Source organism: Hippocampus guttulatus, chromosome 1, assembly GCF_054856545.1.
Source record: "Hippocampus guttulatus isolate MCC_2025c chromosome 1, RoL_Hgut_1.0, whole genome shotgun sequence".
Lineage (NCBI taxonomy): Eukaryota > Metazoa > Chordata > Actinopteri > Syngnathiformes > Syngnathidae > Hippocampus > Hippocampus guttulatus.
In genome coordinates this window covers 25,579,636-25,600,532 of record NC_141261.1, presented here as the reverse complement: position 1 = coordinate 25,600,532, position 20,897 = coordinate 25,579,636, and the positions used below count along the sequence as shown (strand labels likewise).

Sequence of the window (20,897 nt, the reverse complement as noted above, 5' to 3'; positions counted from 1 at the left end):
GCAGCATGCCCTTTGACGGTGAAACGTGCTCAACTGTGATTGAGCAGTGCTTTTTAGTTTAGTTCACTGACTTGACTCTACGCTGACCTGGAAAGTGTTCAATCAATGTATGGCTTGAAAAGTGTGCAAATGGGTTTGTGCTTGCTGGTGGGGAAGCAGAGTTTCTCACTCAAAACACAAGGCTGCACGTTCTCCGTTGTGTTGAATCTCCTCTCTTAATTTGGGCAGTGCAGAAAGGGAGGCTTTGTCACACTCGCTCCTGTCTGTTAGTCCTATTTGTCTTCAACTGACCTTTGATTTCACACTGTATTGCTCTTCTCAGGTTATGGACAAGAGTTTATTTTTGGAGTGTGTGCGTGTGTGTGTGTGTGTGCGTGTGTGTGTGTGTGTGTGCGTGTGTGCGTGTGCGCGTGTGCATGTGTGTGTGCCAACAATAGTGGAAGGCTTATCTGTTAAATTATTCCACAACAGATCACTGAGTTCAACAGCAACAAAATATTGGGGTTGCTGTAACGGCAGGCACACGGGCACTCTTGGGAAAAGTCTCTCCGCGATACACTGTGCAGGATATGCTAGAGAACCTTCACCCTACTCTCATTAAACATTCCACAATGTTTGATCAACGCTCTCTATTCCGTGCGACTGTATGAATGTTGTTTGTGGACATGAGAGGAAAGCTATTTTTTTTGCTGTTTTTACATTGCAGTTGTGCAATGGCATTTGAATGTTCAATCCAAAATGGATTGGATTATATCTTTACAATTTTTTCCAGGTTTTGTGGGTTGGTAGTGGGCAATGTGACTACTCAGTGTGCCACTTGGAGGAGACGTTTTCCACTCCATATTCATGTTTAATCATCTTCAGAAGATCTTTGGAGTCACGTGCATTGTTGTGACGGGGCGTAACCACACATAAAAGCATCACTCTAGAAATTGCAAGTTCAAGAAATCAGAATTACTCCTCATCCAGCCTAATTCATCACTGTTGGGCGGACTCCTGGCATCTCCAAAGTGGCTAGTTTTCAGGAAACCAAAAACCGTCCTCTTACTTGCCGTCGACAAGTGAAGAGGTGGCTGGTCGTTGTCTGGCACCTGCTTGAGGCCTGATGCTGGCAGGCATGTTGATACATGGCCCTGAATTACATGATGCAGTGGCAGCTACTAACCACTAGATTCATATCAGCAGTCTTTTGGCTATTTACCGATTTGATTCCTCAATTTGTCCAAAGAATTTCCCCATCGGTGCACCCTAATATATTTGAATCCCAACCAGGTTGAGGAATATTCCCCGAAATGGGTATGCATGCTGATACTAGCTTTGGGGAAGCAGGTACCTTTAATTGAGGGTTTTGTCAACAGGTACAAAAAATATAGTGTGGCAAAGGAGAACAAAAGTTTGTTTATTTCTTTCTTTCTGAACGTCCCCTGTGAGCCTGTCCAGATACCACCCAGTTCATTGGCTTGCCCGTAAAGTGTCGCAAATAGAAGCCATGCCTTTGGCCCTTTGTTCAACTCTGACATGACTGTTGGGACACCTTTGTTCTGGGAGGAGAGTCCCATTCACAGAGTGCCCGGGGAACAAATTGAATCTGCTTGACAATTAATGGCCATGCGCCGTCTTTAATTAAGAGCATGAAGCCAGCGATCAACAGCAGGGAGATAAAGAGAAGAGTGCTGCACACAGCCAGACTGGCCTCACAAAGGAGGCGGCCATCGTGTCTGCTTGATCGATTTTCTGCTGTCTGCGGGGAGCAGCCTTCACATGCTGCCTTTGACTCCCCTCTGAACCGAGACAAACTTTTAGATACTGATAACGCACGCATGGCAGACGGGATGGACCATTCATATCCAAAAGTTTGCCCAAGGCTTGTCTCCTTGACAGGAGCTTCGGTCGCTGCAAACTTTAAATGGCGGCAAGGTGTTTGAACTTCAGGTGTGGCCCCACATGATTGTGATTGAAACCTGAGCACAAGACACACAATCAGAGCGATGGATTTACAATACAATGGGTACAAAAATAAGAGCCACAGCGGTACAAAGCTCTAGTCTCGACAGAAGGACAAATGCGCAAACAATTCACAAGAAGTCATTCACTTACATGGACTTTTGAAAGGCCTTCTCATGCAGCTCAGATAATTCAGCAAGAACTAATAGTCGTGAACGGATTTGATTTATGAAGTGCATGCATATCCAGATTGTGTGTGTGTGTGTGTGTGGACGTGCGTGTGCATGCTGATTGGTAGATGGAGATGTCATTTGCTCATAAAAGAATTACGGCGGTCAGTTTGCGTTGCACAGTCTGGACAGAAGTGGTAACGGGCGGACAGAGGATACTTTCATGCTAACATGTCAGAGCGGGTGGGAAAGCAGGACCTTGGGCCATATAATTGGCCTGAACTGGATGGATGACCAAGTGATTATTTTTATTTCATTTTAAGGATACAGAGTGCTGTCAATGGATTATTTACTGACTGTTTTAATCTCATGACCTTCACCTGTACTCCCACTGTTCTCTCATAATTGCTAGATTCTGCCAACGGTGATTCCCAAGCTTGGTGTATGCTGTGAGCAATCATTTAGGGTCCCGTGGGGAATTATCCAATCTGTGCAAAAATAATTTCTTCTGCATTCTTTTCACCTCTCTATTCCAGCGATGTCTGGTGACAGGCTGATCAATTAAATGCGCTTCCACTAGATAGCAGATCTGATCTAATCTAATCTCATCAAATAAACCTGTGTATCCACTTGGGATTGGTATGCTAGTCTACACACTCCAATACACTGTGTTGGGCTGTGACTTTTGGGTTTTGTACTTTACTGTGCATGCTTGTCTGCTGCACATTCACCACTAACAGTTGTACGTGTATCTGCCTCAAAGTGCATCTCACGGATGTGGTCAAGTGTCAAAGATGTGCATGAGCACAAGTTGAAGATTTGAGAACCCAATAATTTGAAGTAGCACCTGCTTCATTCAAATGTCCAGTGTGGATTTATTTCGGTTTAACGGTTGGACTCAAGGACGAGGGAGTGAGAAATGTTGACAGACGTTTTAGCCGTCTACAAGGATTGCATGAATGACTTCCCGCCCGATTAAGGAAACACCAGCAAAATGATCAAGCTTCACCTGTGTTTTTATTCCAGCCGCAGCTATTGATGATTTTGGTATTTGGATATTCTATTGAAAATTCTATCAACTAATCATTTATTCAGATTTTTAATGATGTCAGAAGCACAGTAGCGATGTTTCCGGCTAAAACAGCACATTTGAGTCAGCCTGGTTTGTTCAAAATTGATCAGTAGGACATGCAACTGTGTCAGGGTGTCACCATTAAATTGGGCAGGGTCATTTTTGTCTGTTCGACTGCCTTTGACAAGTCGTCCGACAGCTCTTGACAGCCTATGTGGGGTAATGGCTAGCTGCTAGTCATTAACAGCTAACAGGTGGCGTGTTATATTTTTTTATTTTTGTGTCCTTAATTAGTGACTGAACACAATTTCAGGATGAAGATGTGTTGCTCTTGGTTAGTGATGGCAATGTAAATATAAATGGGCTCCGACTGTCGAGCCTCATCAATTGGAAAGACCAGTCAAGTCAGCCCCCACGCCACCTCAATGAAACAGGTTCACACTTTAAAGGTAGCTCGTCAATTTGTGAGTGCATTGAGATGAGATGCATACTTTTTGAGACATTTTTGTTTGTGGTGTGTCGTGATAGTTTTCTCATGTGTAATGGGCGCCTTGGCTCAATGAGGTGTGGGGAACAGTGCTCTGGAAAATTTTGCATTTTACCATTCAAGTTGGAGCATAGATTGGGAGCTGTGATGAGATTCTTACATTCGCAGTTCCCTGCGCGTATGAGTGGAAGAGTAAGAAGCCAGTGATTTAGGAGTGCAGGTTGTGGTTGCACGGCACTGGGTGTATCTTGAATTGAAACTTTGAAATTGGTTTCATGCAAGGGCGCGTCAGTCATTTGGTGCTCGTGAATAGCCTAACTCAGAGGTGGGTATGAATTGACTCTGAAGGCTGAAATAAATCCGCCCGTCAATGGGCTCCCATGAGACAGACTCATTTGCACACGGAAGACGGAAGCCTGCGGAGTCACTGCTTGAAACGTGATTGATACGAGCTGGATGGCGACCTTCCAGATTCCGCTCTCCTCTTGGCTTTTAGAATGGGGTACGTGCTGGAGGTTCTTTCAGTTTCTCCTCAGAGTTCGTTCAGATTTTGATGGCACACAATGCCATCGCAGTGGGTTTTCATAGCCACTCAATGCGCTGCTTGGTCGGGCTACTTGCAGTGGTTGGCTGGATTTCGATGAAGGAAAGGATGTGAAGAGTACACTTCTGAGGTCAGACAGCCACGGGGTGCCTGCAAGTCACCCGTGCACCTTCCAAGCGCATCCTACAGTCCGTTTCAAGGCACGCACATGCACATGTGTATACATTTTATCCCTGTGAATTCTCGGCTGTGACATGTTGTCATTGTGCATGTCTTAAGGCCTTTGGCAAAAGTTGGCACCAGCACGGGAAGGAATTCAGAGGAGGAAGAGGGCCAAGAGAATCATTGCACAGGACACATTTCTCAAGGGTAGAGCAGTTGGAGGTCCCATATGAGCTTGGGAACAGCAGGCACACACACATCCAAAGCATTAACCACAATGAAGCCTAATCATAGCTGACAGAGATGAATGTGTTTCATCTTAATCAACTGTACGTCCAATTCTGTGTTGATGTGCACTCACACAAAACTTGAACCTTTGGATTGAAATGTTCAGGTTTCAGTGGCGTTTTGTAGACCCAAATAATTGAGGAGCAGAAGGAGATTTCATCACAAACTTTGTAAATACTAGGCAACGCCATCCTTTGTCACTCTACAATCATGTATTTTATTTTATTTTTCTCCAAGCAGAAGGAGTTTCATTATTGACAATAGTTGCATCCACTCCTCATTCGACCATACATATGTGCAATCGGGTGTCTATACCATATATGTGTGAAGTATGACATTCGGCTTCAAGGGGTCACCAGTCATGGCCGACCAAGATGAAATCCAGCTGATTCCGGCTACTGGTCCATCGATTGAGGCCCCTCCAAGAATAAGGGACACATGGAGGCAGAGTGAAAATAACGGAATGCATGGCAAAGCCTGTGACATATTGCATGTAGAACGGATTGTGTGGCGGAGCAGCAACTGGGCTGAGCATTGATTATGGGAGCAGAGGGGCATGCAGCTTGAAGGAATAAGAGAAATCTTCCCAGGAGACTCCTGCACTTTTTTTAAGGGCGGTGCTGAGAGCAGCATGCCAAACTGAAACGGCCATTGACCAACAAATGGAAAACAACATAGTGATCTGGGATCAATACCAAATGAAATGAGATACAGTGTACATATATTGTGACTCTCTTTTGAGCTTTTACGTATGTCTTGTCTTGTCTTTCCAGTCTTGTCTTTTTACTTTGCCAAAGAATAAACAAAACAACTGCGACAACAATGGTGCCTGCAAGAACAAAGGGACCTATGTGACTAGATGATGCATTGTATTGCAAAATCGAGATCAAGAAGGTGGCCTCGTTAGTGTTATGTGCGTGTGAATGTGTTGCAGACATGGCGCACGGTTGTCACCCGAGACCTTTAGTCACACTTTTTTTTCATAGTTTGGCTGGTCATGTGATGTATTCTCTAAATGGAGCAATTTTCTTGTGCTATATAAATCAAGTTGTTTTCGAGTTTTGCTCAAGCAAAAAAAAAGGGGAAAAAAATCATAAATTGGGATGTACCGGAACCGGCTTTTTGTTTATATAGTAAAATGTTCCCGCGAGCCCGTTTTCTATGACAGTTACAGATTTAAATCATCTGGGGCTGCCAGTTGACACATCTTAAAAAAGAATGTGTACGGAGTTCAAACACTTAAATCCATCCATCCATCCATCCATCGTCCGATCCGCTTTATCCTCACAAGGGTCATGGGGGCGCTGGAGCCTATCCCAGCTGTCTTCGGGCACTAGGCGGGGGAAATCCTGAACCGTTTGCCGACCAATCGCAGGGCACACAGAGACGAACAACCATCCAAGCTCAATCTCACACCTTGGGACAATTTAGTGTTGCATGTTTTTGGAACGTGGGAGAGTACCCAGAGAAAACCCACGCAGGCACGGGGAGAACATGCAAACTCCACACAGGAAGGCCGGGATCGAACGCACGACCTCTGCACCGTGAGGTCGACGTGCTAACCACTGGACCAACGAGACGCCTCACACTTGAAATCATACCTTTTATTCAATGCTCTTCAATCTTTGCATGACACCCTGCAAATCTTCTCCGGTGATCTGACATAGAGCAAACGCACACACACACACACACACACACACACACACACACACACACACACACACACACACACACATGTATATATATATATATATAGAGAGAGAGAGAGAGAGAGAGAGAGAGAGAGGGCGGCCCGGTAGTCCAGTGGTTAGCACGTCGGCTTCACAGTGCAGAGGTACCGGGTTCAATTCCAGCTCCGGCCTCCCTGTGTGGAGTTTGCATGTTCTCCCCGGGCCTGCGTGGGTTTTCTCCGGGTGCTCCGGTTTCCTCCCACATTCCAAAAACATGCATGGCAGGCTGATTGGACGCTCTAAATTGTCCCTAGGTGTGAGTGTGGGCGTGAATGGTTGTTCGTCTCTGTGTGCCAGGCGATTGGCTGGCAACTGATTCAGGGTGTCCCCGCCTACTGCCCGAAGACGGCTGGGATAGGCTCCAGCACCCCCCGCGACCCTAGTGAGGATCAAGCGGTTCGGAAAATGGATGGATGGATGGATGGATGGATGGATGGATATATATATATATATATATATATATATATATATATATATATACACACACACACACACACACAGACACATATACATATACATCCTATCCTATAAATCTCATGTGAAGCCAGCAGAGGGACTCATAGAACAGCCTCACAACACTTGGACAGTGCCAAGTGCAGCTGCCAAAGAGCTTTTACCCTGCTCACACCCCATTGTTTTATATTTCCATTTCTCTCTCTCCTTTCTGTTTCTGTTTCATCCCTCTAAATTCCTGCTCTGACCGTCCATCCCAACAGATACACTCAGGGGCGGTTCTGGATCAATTTCACTGAGGGGGCCGGGCTGGGGCCAGGGGTTTTGATGGGGGGGCACATTCAACCCAGGGCTAAAAAGACAGATTCAAAATCTTATTTGACTTTTTATTTCTTCAGACTTTGAAATTGTAGTCATAACATTACAGTGATGAGAAAAAAACAGTATTAGGAGGGCTAAAATGTCTGCAAGCGTAACAATACGTCTGTTGAGAATATTCAAGCCAGGGGATGATATGGTACCAGCCTGCCGGGGACAAAAATTGCAAATACACTGAAGCTAGATGTTTTACATGCATATAATTATTCAAATTTTAAAAGGCAATGTCTTATATATTGATCCTGTTAAATAAAAATTAAAATAAAAAGGGACACTAAAAAAGTTACACACACACACGCACACACACACACGCACACAAACGCGCACACACGCACACAAACACACGCGCACACACGCGCACACACACGCAAAAGCACTCGCACTCGTGTCGTGGTAATTTCCTTCTCTGCGGACTGCTTCTCATTTTCCCGCTCATTTTTAAATGGCGCAGCGCACTAAAGGGTCCGACTAGAATGTTAAATCACGCACTTTGGTTCCACCTTTCGCGTCGGCGACTCGGCACGACTGCGTAATCTGCGCTCGGGGGGGGGGGGCACAGGGGGGGCCAGAATCGGTGCTACAGGGGCACTGGCCCCCGTTGCCCCCCCCCAGAACCGCCACTGGATACACTGCACCTTAGAAGTAGAAGTGCTCAAACAATTGCAAAGGCTGTAGATGGATCTTAGCATGCTAGAAAAGATGCACTCACTTCTTCCACCTTCCTTAAAGAATACTATTGCGCCTCAGACTCCATACATAAAGTACGTATGTGATATATTACTGCTTGTGCATTAACAATTCATGAGGCAAACAACAAACCAAAGATGCACGATAATGACCCAGTGCCTTTTCTTGCCTTGAAACACGCTTACTTTTTGAAGGCCACTTTCATGCCTCCCTTGGTTGAAATGCATTTCGCAATGTCATGCACGCTAGCAAAAAGTAAGAAGCATTTATGGTTCCCTCGTGTCTGTCTTCCTCGCGAATCCCCCTTCATGTATCTTTGCATTTCCTCTGGGTCTAATTGCATTTCATTTTGTTGCTGACATAATGTTATGGCAGATTCGAGCTTCCGCACCGACCCAAGAGCGGATTTGCTGGGGGCCCCCAGGCTGGCTCGTTTCCTGGTTCGCTTTGCCGGAAATATGGGAACACCTGGTGCACGCCTGGAAAACGCAGGTCACCAGGGAGGTTTCCTCTCCCTATCGCCATCTCTTGGTCCGACTCTCTTGCGCTTCCTGCTTCCAAGTAGAGGACAAGGTCAACGCTTTGGCAATGCATTCCCCAGACTTCACCACAAGCCAGGCCACAGGCATCCTCCTCCTTTTCAAACCCATTTGACTCTTCTTGTCTTTCACATACATCCACTTGCTCCCACATATTCATTTCATTAGATCAAGCTTTTACGGCAATCAATAGAGATGTTAAAATTGAATTTTTTAATGCGACTCACCGGTGTTCGATGATTGACTAGCCATTGCCCAAGATTGGCCTCTGAGCCAGAAGTGGCTACAGTGTATGTTGTTAACACGTAGACTTCCTGGGACACATGTACAATCTGTGCTTTTATTGAGGAAACCAGTCTACCGACTGGTTCCTCACGCGTTATCATATCAGTATGTAAAGTGCTAATATTCATCATTTTCTCACTGGTTCCTCAGTTTTTCTGTTGACGATGCAGCTTGCATTTTGTCGTTATGAAAATAAAGTACAGTATTTGAATTTTGGATACCAGGTGTGAACTTGTTTTCGCACAATGCTGACCAGTGACGGGTAGGCAGCAAGTTTATTATAATTAACGAAAACCAACAAATAACGTGAAATGTACAAAAGAGCCTCCCTTAAGGTGCTGGTGAACTGCGCCCATGTTTGGACTGCCGAAATGGAGCGGTCTGCGTTGTCGTCTGCGTCAGTGGTGAGCGTGCGTCTATGTGTGTCAATGTTTGCTTCGAACTATAGTAGAAGCACTGAGTGTGCACCCTACCACGACTGTGAGGGAAGTCGGAATGTGTGTTCTGCTTGTAGATAAAACTAGTGTGGAAATGAAGAAATGAGTTCGAGAAATGTAATGTGTGTGCGTGGGCTTAGCATCACCGTGTCCGCTGAGAGGGTCAGAGCAGTGCGCAATTGCTCATGCGTGCAGCTTGGAGAGAACACTGTGAAGAAGTCTCATTTTTTTGCATGTAATTTGGTCAACAACAAGCAAAATGCCATCTATCTGTGCCATAGCATTCCCATCTATCTTTGGTTGTAAATAAGCATTATTATGTGATTACTGCTCTCATTTATCTAACTGTGGTATGTTAGACTGCGCATCGAATGACATCAATCAAAGGGCATTGTGGGTGCGATGGCCAGATGAAGCTTTCTGAAGACATTCCGCCCAATCTGTTCCCAAAAAGGTTCATTTCTCGACGCTTGGTGTGCTGGCCAGAATCTTGAGTGTCATTTAAACTTAGGTGTGATGTCTTTCTTTGCACTCTTCTGAAAGTGCCAGCCTGGGAACAGTCAGTGAAATTAAAACATCATTCGACCTTGTGGTGTTGATTCATGTAATCTGTTTGGGATTAATTTGTGGTTAATGCTATGGCACGGAAGAACAAGATCCATTAGGACATTAAAGTCTTGCGAATTTGTGTGGTTATGAAGGCTTTCTTTCATTATTATTTTTAACGATGTATTTTTATTATTATTTTTAAAGAAACAACATTTTCTCCCTATATTGGATTGGGTGCAAGTTTCTCTCCCCCAGTAGTGACAGGGAATACACATTATAGTTCAAATTCAATTTGATTTGATGACAGACCTTTTAATTTATTTTTTCGCAGACTCCGTGAACAATTGTATTGGTCACAGGAAATTATCCTGGCTCAAACATTGGCAGCTGAAATGCAAGTTTACTGGAATCCAGTACGCTGCTTTTCTCACCAACTTGCCGAGTTAAGATTCACACACATGAACCGATTCTGCAAACAGCGAGATTTCATTGTTCATCGGGCTGTGTGGCGGTCTGACATTTACGGCAACACCCATTTTTTTTTAGGAGGGTGCCGGACTTCCGGTTCTCTTCCGAGTTCTTTGAAAACTTGTGGTGTTGAAAGAGTAAATTCAACTCACTCATACTCTGCCTCCGACTTTTTTTCATTGCCACAGCTAAATTTAAGCGAGAAAAATATGTGCAAACGAGACAACCCCCTACAATGACACTGAAAACACACATACCCGTGGCCTCCATTATCTTTGTTTTGAAAGATGGTCTGTCATGGGCACCCTTGACGACTTCCTTCCCATGAAAGTTTTTGTGTTTCTTTCTTTTTCACGGAATAAAAAACAGACTCTTCTCCTCATCGGGAATTGACGTTGATTTGATTTGGCCATCTGTGTCCTGATGAAATGGTTGTTTCGCTGTGCCATGCTGCTTAATTTTTTTTTCAACACAGGGATGGTGAAATCCGAAATTGTTTGCCGTTTAGTACGGCTTGGCGGCACGAAGTTTTGTTTGGTTGCAGAACCCACCGCAAAATTCCAGTCTTCTTCCATTCTGAGTTTGCAGTAGTGCTAAATTGCTAACCGTACCTAGCATGCCACCACCAGAATATATAAATAAAAAATAACATTGATTTGACAAGCGCTGTTGTGATTAAACTGTAACCAATTCAATGCCTCACTGGCCGTCTGGAGAAATGCAGAATGATTGGATTTGCATGAGGATGTTTCTTGTTCGAAGGCAGGCCCGTTGATGGGGGCTCCGCCGGCGTGATTTTGATCAGCCATATTGGCCTTCGCCAGCGTGGCGAGCTTGGGACCACCCCCTGTTGCAACTTGCCATTGGCCATGTGGCTAATGGAGCGCGTACATGCTGGCACTGTATCCAGAGTTGTGTTCCGCGTTTGTCGGCATTTTTGAAATTAGCTATTGGATGCAATTGAATGAAACATATGTGCCACAGGCTTATTTCCTCTAGGGGCGTCTGCCTTTACCAAAATGGCTAATTGGCGGATTACTCTAAAATGGTCCTTACTGATGCCTTAAGGTGTGGGACTGGATTCTCTGAGAGCGTTTCCTACGTCATGTTAAGTGCAGTACAGAAAGGTATGTGCATGACTGTCTGCTGCCCTAGCTTTGTATTATTTACTGTCAGCTGTGGTACACAGTCGACGCGAAGGAGTGGAAGATGTTGTGTTGCGAGAGGCACCCCTATCTGTTCTTCCAAAGGAACAGTCACACCCTCAGTTGCTTGCGAGGAAGAGGAGGAGCAGCAGGAGGAGGAGGAGATGGAGCAAAACCGTTTGGCCTCCGGTCATCCCAGGACAGCACCTCCCTCCATCATGGACGACCTCCATCAGTGTTACCCTCATTTCTGTCTGCCTTTTGCGCCCTACGAAAGGTGACAGTTGTTATCCATCCCACAAATTGTTGTTGGGCGCATGGGGACTGGAACTGATTGTGACAACCATATTCAAGACAGTGTATATTTTCTCCGAGTGCTTTTTCTGCCGCCTGTTGTGGTGCAAAGAAGTGAAATGGAATGAATAAGTTAGCGTCATCTCCAATTTCACCCAGACAGACATTTCGAAAGCCAATTCTCTCTGGGGGGAGATGTTTTAACCTCGAGAGAAAGAGAGGAAAGAAATCACTTGATGTACACGACAGTGCTGTAAATTTTCCCCAAATGAACGCTCCTTCTTAATAGATCTTCTTTTGTTAAATTTATGTTAGAGCCGATGAGTGGAGGCAAAAAGCGCAGAAACACAAAGATGAATGCAAGAATGAAAGCTACCATCTCATTGCAACGCTAACCGTGTGTCAGGCCGAGGCAGACGACCAGTGATCAGATGCTCTTATTGCCAGTCAGCCGACAGAAACACACACTGACATACTCTCCATCCCAATCAGTTCAGGCACTGCTCCATCATGAGACTCCTCTAACAAGGAGACAAAGGATGCAAATGAGATCGCCACAGCTCCACTCATCCGCTCCAAACTGGCTTGAACGGAATTCTCTTGCGCTTTCTTGGCAGCGGCGTTCAATGCTACTTGCGCAATACACGTCAAGTCAAGTCAAGTCAAGTCAACAGTATTTATAGAGCACTTTCAAACAGCCATCGCTGCATACAAAGTGCTGTACATGGAGCAATTTAACATGCACAATAAACAGTAAGACAAATCGGTAATAAAGGCGGTAGAAAGCACCAAATAGTAAAACCAAGAACAAATCTAAGTCATGCTGAGTCGAATGCCAAAGAATACAAGTGAGTTTTGAGGAGGGTTTTGAAGATGGGCAGCGAGGAGGCTTGCCGAATGTTCAGTGGGAGGTCATTCCAGAGAGAGGGACCAGCAACAGAAAAGGCTCGATCCCCTCTGAGCCTCAGTTTAGTTCTTGGTACTTCTAATAAGGTCTGGTCCACAGACCTGAGGCGCCGGGCAGGTGTGTAGGGGCGGATGAGCTCAGAGAAGTAAGGTGGCGCGAGATTATTCAGAGATTTGAAAACAAATAAGAGGATCTTGAAAATAACTCTAAAATGAATGGGGAGCCAGTGAAGGGATGCCAGAGTAGGAGTTATGTGCTCCCTCTTACGAGTACCAGTCAAGAGGCGAGCAGCGGCATTCTGGACCAGCTGAAGGCGCTTAATGGAGGACTGGCTGACTCCAAAGTAAAGGGCATTGCAGTAATCGAGCCGGGATGTGACAAAGGCATGAATTACTGTCTCAAAGTGTTCATGTGAGAGGAGAGGTTTTATTTTGGCCAGCTGTCTAAGGTGAAAGAAGCTGGATTTAACAACGGCACCAATTTGCCGATCGAGTTTGAAATCACTGTCCAGTTTAAGGCCCAAGTTTGAGACTGTTGACTTAAGATAAGGAGACAAGGGGCCCAAGTCTACAGGATGGAATGTACAAGGGCCACTGGGACCAAACAATATCACCTCTGTCTTCTTTTCATTGAATCTCAAGAAATTTTGTGCCATCCAGGTTTTGATTTCTTCCAGACAGGATAGGAGTGGCCTTAATGAGAAGGTGTCTTTCTTGCTCAGTGGGACATAGATCTGGCAGTCATCTGCATAGCAGTGGAGGGGAATACCATGTTTCCTTAAGATGGAACCCAATGGGAGCAGATACAGCGAGAACAGCAGAGGCCCCAGAATTGAGCCCTGTGGAACACCACATGACAGGGGAGCAGTGCGTGACTCAGAGCAGCCAAGGCTGACACAGAAGGTTCTGTCAGCTAAATAGGACCTAAACCACTCAAGAGCACTGCCACCAATGCCCACCAAGTGCTGCAAACGAGTCAGCAGAATACTGTGATCCACTGTATCAAATGCTGCAGTTAAGTCCAATAAAACTAGACACACGTGGTCTCCAGAGTCATTTGCCAGGAGGATGTCATTAGAAACGCGTAACAGGGCTGACTCTGTGCTATGCATCGTCTTGAAACCTGACTGGAAGACCTCCAAGATGTTATGTTCATCCAAGAAAAATTTCAACTGCATGTGCACCACTTTTTCCAGAATTTTGGAAATGAAAGGCAGTTTGGAAATTGGCCTGAAACTTGACAGCACATCTGGATCAAGACCAGGTTTCTTGATCAAGGGTTGGACCACAGCATGTTTAAACTGTTGGGGAACTACACCAGAAGAGAGGCTGCTGTTGATGATATCCAAGACTGATGCGCCAACACTCGGGAGAACCTCCTGAAAGAAGTGCGGGGGAAGAGAGTCGCAAGGGGAGCCAGATGGCTTTGTCTGGCGAACTACATCCTCCAAAAGCGCCAAGGACACAGTTTCAAAAGAATTTAGCACAGCTGAACATGGAACATGGACAGAGGGGTCAGATGCGGTATTTGAGACCGGAGTCCTAGCTGTAGAGACCTTATCAATGAAAAACTGAAGGAATCTGTTGCACATCTCCGGTGAAGAATCCGAGCAAGTAGGCAGAGGGGGTTTGAGTACAGAATCTATCGTTTTAAATAGTGCGCGTGGGTTGTGACGGTTAGCTTGAATAAGGTCCGACAGATATGCTGTTTTGGCCTCTTTTACTGTGAGCTGGTAGTTACGCCAGCAGTCTTTCCAAATTTGATAAGAGACATGCAATTTGTCATTTTTCCACTTGCGTTCGGCTTTGCGACACCCCTGCCTAGCTGCGCGGGTAATGTCGTTAAACCATGGCTCGGGTTTAGGTTTTGGGAGCACAGTTTTTGAAGGAGCCACCAAATCCAGGATGGCACGGCATGATGAGTTGAACCAAGAGGTGATTTCCTCTGTGTTAGACGAGGGTACGCAAAGGTTATTAAAGGCATCAGAGAAACGACTAGCAGTGCGAGGGTTAAAAATTTTAAATCTAGGAGCGGCAGATTTCACAGCAGCATGCGATAAGACTACGTCAAATAAAACTGCCATGTGATCAGAAACCCATTTTCAAGGACTTCCAGATTTGACACCGGTAGACCATAAGCAAGGACAAGGTCTAAAATATGTCCTTGTTCATGTGTCGGGCTGGTCACATACTGCACGAAATTAAAAGAGTCGATAAGGCTTAAGAAGTCCTTTGCTAGCGTTTTTTCCGGACAGCACACATGGATATTAAAATCCCCCATTAGGAGGATATGATCATATCTCAGCCTGATTTCCGCAAGAAAGGTTGAAAAGTCGCTTAAAAAGTCTTTGTTGTATTTAGGAGGATGGTAAATGACAGCACAGAGCACCGGGAAAACACGACCGACTTCAAAGAAGGTTGCTTCAAAGCTGGTGGCCGATGTGGTGAATGTGCACCGTTTACATTTGAAATTGTTCTTAAAGATGCTCACCGTTCCTCCACCACGGCCTGATGACCTCGGGGTATCGAGGAAACCACAGTCAGGTGGCAACAATTCAAGCAAAGCGTTATACTCACCAGTACCTGCCCAAGTCTCCGTCAGACACAGGAAATCCAAGTCATTGGAAAGGAAATACTCCCTCAGAATATGGGTCTTGTTCATCAGCGACCGGGCGTTTAACAACGCGATCCTTGTGGGAGTAGCAACGGGAGGGATTGCCTCTTCCGATCGCCGAGCCCGGGGGAATTCCCTCAAAAGCCTTTGCTGGATTCCTCCCCGAGAAAGGCGTGGGGGGTAGAAATGCCGTGGCGCGATGGGAGAGCCAACGACTGTTAGCAAGCACGAGGCGACGGGGTCGAGGGCACACCACGCCGGAGCGATCGAAGTGTGTATCAGATCCCGTTTTAGCTTCACGAGCTGACCGCTACGTTTGCCGCTGCGGCGGCGACGGCGGCGGCGCTTCTGTGAAGGGGGCGAGCGAACGCGGAAGAGATTAGCCGGCAGGTTAGCCAAGAACGGAGGTAGCGTCTTTTCACCACCGTCTTGCCAAAACGCGGCCGAATCTCCGACGTGTTGTTGAATCAATAACAACGATCGGCGATCATAAACCAACCGAGACGCTGTTAGGGAGGTAACAAGCATTGCGAAAAGTAAAAAAACACGAAATGGCAGGAGCGTCGCCGAACACACTGGCGCACAAGCGGCCATCTTGGGCACGTCGGGAAAAACCTCAGCCAGGATCGTGTCAGAGTGGCTGAGGAGGCAAAGTGGAAGGAAGCACAAGCAGCCTTCCCGGAGCAAAACTTTGACATGTGAGGTTGAGCAAGGCGGCGTGTGCGTCTACCGAGCGATCGCCTGCCCTCAATATTTCCCCAGCGACTGAGCTCAGACCCGAGGCGTCGAGGTCAGTTTATCGTCCAGAGCCCATTGACGGCTGCTGGCTTGACTTTGATGCGATATCAGTGTTGAGCACTGCACTTCCCCCACCTATTCTTCTTGCACTCACCCACAAGCGTGTTTGCTCAACCTGAACGCATGGTAGCCTCTCATTATGCCGCCCGTGCAAACGTTTTCTCTTTGCAGCTGTTTAATGGGTGCACGTCTGTTTTTGTTTGTTTCCTCGCCATAAGATTCCACCTTTATGGTTGGTCGGGGGCTTCGTATTATCCCTGGCATCTGTTCAGAAGTGGGGGCTTGTGAGGTGTGGAGGGGGGATAAAGAGCCAGAGGTATCGTGGCTCTCCTATGTATCTTTCACATGAGCCCATGCGTCTGCCTCGCTCCTCATCTGATCGTGAGAACGGTGCATGGAGTTTTAAGAGAGGAGTGATGGAGCAGGGCTCAATGCTAACAGGCTCTGCGGTCACCCCCCCAACCCCCAATCTCCCTGCTGAATATGTTGCGGTAATCTCATCAGAGCTGTTAGTCTAATTTACTTACAAATGCGTGCGTTAGCGTGACCCTTTTTTCCTTGTGCTCACCGTAATTGTTATTGAAACAATTAACACATTTGCTCTGCATCTTTGTGCTTCCACAAAACACTTGTCACTGTGCTTAGTGTTGGTCTTTCTTCAGCCTGAGCAGAGTCAAGCAACCTTGCAAAGACAGAGCGAGAAAAGCACGGCCATCGAAACAGCAAGTCCGAGTCCCATTCCGCGCCTGGAGGCAAGGCCACCAGTTCATGCTCCAGCCTCCTTTTGTTGGGCCCGCTGCCTGGAAACAGCCTCACATGGCCGCCCCCTGCAGCATCCTTATTGGCAATGGCTGACGTGCTGTGTCTCTGGGCCAGGTCACACTTACGCCAACGTCCATCTTGAATAAGAAACGAAGGGATGGCTTTTTTCTGCTTGACGTTCTTTCTTTCTTACTTATGAGCTGCACTCGGTCCAGAGAAGCAGTGGAACTTTTCTGCATTTTTCCATTGAGAACCTGAGTCTTAGACAACAAGCAAGACAGTATTCTACCAAAGAAAACACGTCACCTTGTCGAGAAGTGCACATCTTTAAATCCATATGGACATCGGCACCAGCTCTGTCCTTGCTTCAAATGCTCTTGGCAGTCCAAGTGCGTGATAAATGTCTAAGCTGAGGAGTGAATTGCCGTCTGTCGCTGGTTATCATTGGCTTGTCAAGCAGAATGTAATGTGCTTTTATTTATGCCCATTAGTTTGGTGAGAAAATGGCCAGCTGAGGTCCAGCATCTTCTCTCGTACACTCAGACTTTTGCATTCGCAAGGCAAGCACAGGAAATATGAATGTGGTTTATCTCCCCCCCAATTTCATTCTGTAGCAGGCGTTTCAGGCTCGTATTTGAAGCGGACCGCATCACAGTTACGGTTTGACTGTGAAGCCATAATGGCCTCATTATATCACACATACACAACAAAGTGATGGATTGTGAAAAATAATGTGTTTGGTTATTTTTCAACCTATTTCAAAAGGGGGATTGGTAACAAAAAGTGAAGACAATTTGCAATGTTGTATTTAGCAAGAAACATGAAGTGAATGCACCTGATTTGCCTTTAGAGTGACGTGACAGGGCCAGATCTGGCTCCCGCTCTTCGGGTTTTGCACGTGTGATCTAAATAACATTGCGTTGTCCATCACTTGACTCCAAAGGCTCCACGGGTTTTCCTAAACTAGCAGCACACCCTGTAGTGGAAGACTGTTGTGTGATTTTTATTCAAAGGTGAAAGAGGGGATTGATCCTTAGAGGAGTGTCAAGGGCAGATCAAAAGGATTTGGGAGAGGATCGGGCCAAAATTATTAGAAGCCGCTGCGTCTGGAAGACACAGACGTCCATCTTTCATTCAGTGAGCACCTTAATTGTCCTTGAGCTTGATCAAAGCTTTCGGAACAAAGATGGTCTCAGATGATGTTCTGACCTTAACTGCCTTCACCTTCTGCCTTTCTCGTTAGCTTTACTGGTCTCCGTTTACCCGCTGGTACTGTTTTGCCTCCATGTATACTGCTGGCTAAGCTGTCGGAATACCAACTAAGTGGTCTGAACGTATTATAAGCACCAGAGATGTGTGATTTCAGACGACATATCAAAGTCTCACGCGCCTCCCCTCTCCTCTCCGCTCTTTTTCGCAGGAGATCGCAGCTTACTTGATAACATTTGAAAAGCATGAAGAATGGCTAACAACGTCCCCTAAAACAAGGTAAGACAATTACACCGTCATCTGTAAAAACACCACTTGTGATTCATTGTCATCACATTCATCGAGCAACGTCTTTTGTGTTCAACTCTTTCTGGCTGATACCACAACACGCTCCTTTTACTTGCCCCAAAGTCACATTTACATATCTTCACATTTACCTTTAAACTAATAATGTATTTTCATGGATGGATGGATTGATACATTGGCAAGCTGCAAATAGCTTTGAAATCAAGTTCCAGCTGCTCCGAATGGTCCCAAATGTCAGTTTCGGACCACAAAATGAGTTGGCTGTTCGTTCGAGGCCTCCAGTGCCAAGAGTGACATGTTCATGCATTTTGAATCAGTCCGATATGTTTAGCGTGTCTTCTTCTTTTTGCTCTGCAGCCAGTTGTGTGGATCCTCATGCATGTCTAAATCGGACCCCGGGCTTTTTAACACAGCCCCGCACGCTCCTGTCACCCCGCACCTTCTCACAGACGGACATTGACACGAGTTGTGCACAATGACTGCGGTAATAAGAATACATTGACTGAAGAGCAATGCGAAAATGTATTTTTCATCAAGGCTCTCCCTCACGAACTAAGAATTCTCATTCTGGTTACTATGTACTACAGCATATAAGGTATGCAATTTTGGTGAATGATGCATATGTAGAATGTAAAAATACAAGCAGGTTAACCCCCCCCCCCAAAAAAAACAAACAAACAAAAAAAAACACAAAGCTGAAGGATGTACCGAAATTGAAAATGTCATAGCTCTGGTACGTTCCGAAACGAGACAGGGCCAACTGTGACACTTGCAAGACTTTTGATCCAGTCGCTTTCGAGCCAAATGATTGCCAGGATCATCACAGCCTTTCTGTCACATATGTGCGGCTGCCAGTAGCCTGTACGCACCGGGATCGTCATGTCTCCGTGCAGGTGCTGCAATGTCAGAAAGCAGAACACCGGGGAGCGTCTCCCTTGTGGGGACATCTGCAGAACACCTGACAACAAAAAAACACATCCCATGGCATCAGGGAGCCATCGCTGTGGGACAGCTTTTGTTGCGGTGCGAAGTGTGTGGATCTGAACAAGGGAGACACATGGAGAAGTGTGAAGTGTTTGTATTTTCCTGGATGTCAGTAAAAGGGCAGAACGTAGTGATAGATGGCAGGCTAGGAAAGCTTGTCAGCAATGAGAGGATGCTGCGTATATGTGTGATTGAGGGGAGCTGATTGATGGCTGGCCTCCATATGAAAAGCTTTCTGCTCAAGGTAGTAGGTGAAAGGTCAAACATGGGACACCTATACTTAAGTGCTGCCTTCGCAACTGTTACCACGCATCTGGTTACTAACTGTGTGTGGGCACGTGTGTGTATGTATGTATGCGTGCGTGTGCGCGTGTGTGTACATCTTGAACTGGGAGTGTCTGTGTGGTTTGGCCCCCCGGGGGGATAGGCTAAGTAGGCTAATTCTCCCCCCTGCTAGCTGCTGTTAGCAGGGTGAGCAAGGCACCATGGGAGGAGGCGATAAGCAGGATCAAATGCCGAGCTGCGCGCAACAACACTGACATATGTGGCTCGTATACATGGGCCGGAGTTCAAGGAGCTGAAAGGAGCTGTTTGACCAGGGTGAAGTGTGGTACACGCTGCACACTCAAAAGAGACGACCGCCTGTCAGCGCAAGGATGATGAGGTGAACGGGAGCAACGGCGAGCCTGATTTATTGGAGGACAATAATACTCCTCACATCAGCCCGTCATGTGGAGCACTCTAACAATACAAGCAAAGCCCTCATTTGGGCTTGTGGGCTAAGTGTCTCCTGTTCTGAATTGGCCAAAGCCAAAGCGGCCACGTGCTGAGCGATTGATGCGCCCGGCTCTGGGAATGCACATTTCCTTTCAAATAGGAAGTGCACCCGTACTTCAAATCAATAGCGGTTTTCTCCCACTGACTGCGCTGCAGCTGATTCAGGCTGCACCTGCATGTCAGAGCTGGGGAAATCTCTCCGTACTCGGCCCTTACGCTTTCATTTCCCACACCCACAGCCTTGCAATCTTCCATTGCCATGAATGGGAGAGCCTGGCATCATGCCTCCAATGAAGGCCATGGCCAGGCGCTGATTTAACATAGCCGCCACACCACATCTTTACTCCGCAGTAGGGAATGCATTGAATGGGACAATGAGGAGTTTTATGCTGACTCGTTCTTGCCTGTCGCTGGCGACCATGTGCTCATGTGTAGCCTCAGCATTTTGGACATCAGGGCGCCTTTGGGAGGAGAGGAGAGCAGAGGAGAAGGCGCACACAAAGGAGTCACTGAAACAATGCAAATCCAGACAGCTTGGGATTTGAGTGCGTGTTACAGAGAGAGAGAGAGAGGCCGCCTTCTTTGTCTGCCATAAAGGAGACAAATGTCTCCTCTGGGGCTTTTTCAGAGGTGTTTGTATGCTGTCAGATGTAGAAGGTATTGACCAGAGGGTGTCACACAGCGGTCTGGCCCAAGAGCTAATGGACACCTGAGTATTGTTAAAAGGTTGCTTGCTATCATGAGCATCTATAACTCGATAGAAAGGAATGAATATAAGTGCGCTTTGGGATGTTTTGTTCTTCATTTGTTGCTGATAGAAAGCTCAGCCTTGCATTTTGTACCACCAGTATATATACTTTGTTATTGGACTCAAATCTTGATATTAACACACATGAGATTAACTGTCCA

General features: G+C 46.3%; 1 protein-coding gene across 5 annotated transcripts in view; it reads left to right on the top strand.

Annotated features, from left to right (window-relative positions):
- camta1a (calmodulin binding transcription activator 1a) overlaps positions 1-20,897 on the top strand; it is a 328,990-nt gene that overhangs the window by 136,547 nt on the left and 171,546 nt on the right. For all 5 annotated transcript variants that reach the window (XM_086122468.1, XM_086122447.1, XM_086122465.1 and 2 more), the window contains exon 4: positions 18,133-18,200. In XM_086122468.1, coding sequence (XP_085978594.1) covers positions 18,133-18,200 — 68 coding nt within the window. The remainder of the gene's footprint in view (positions 1-18,132; positions 18,201-20,897) is intronic.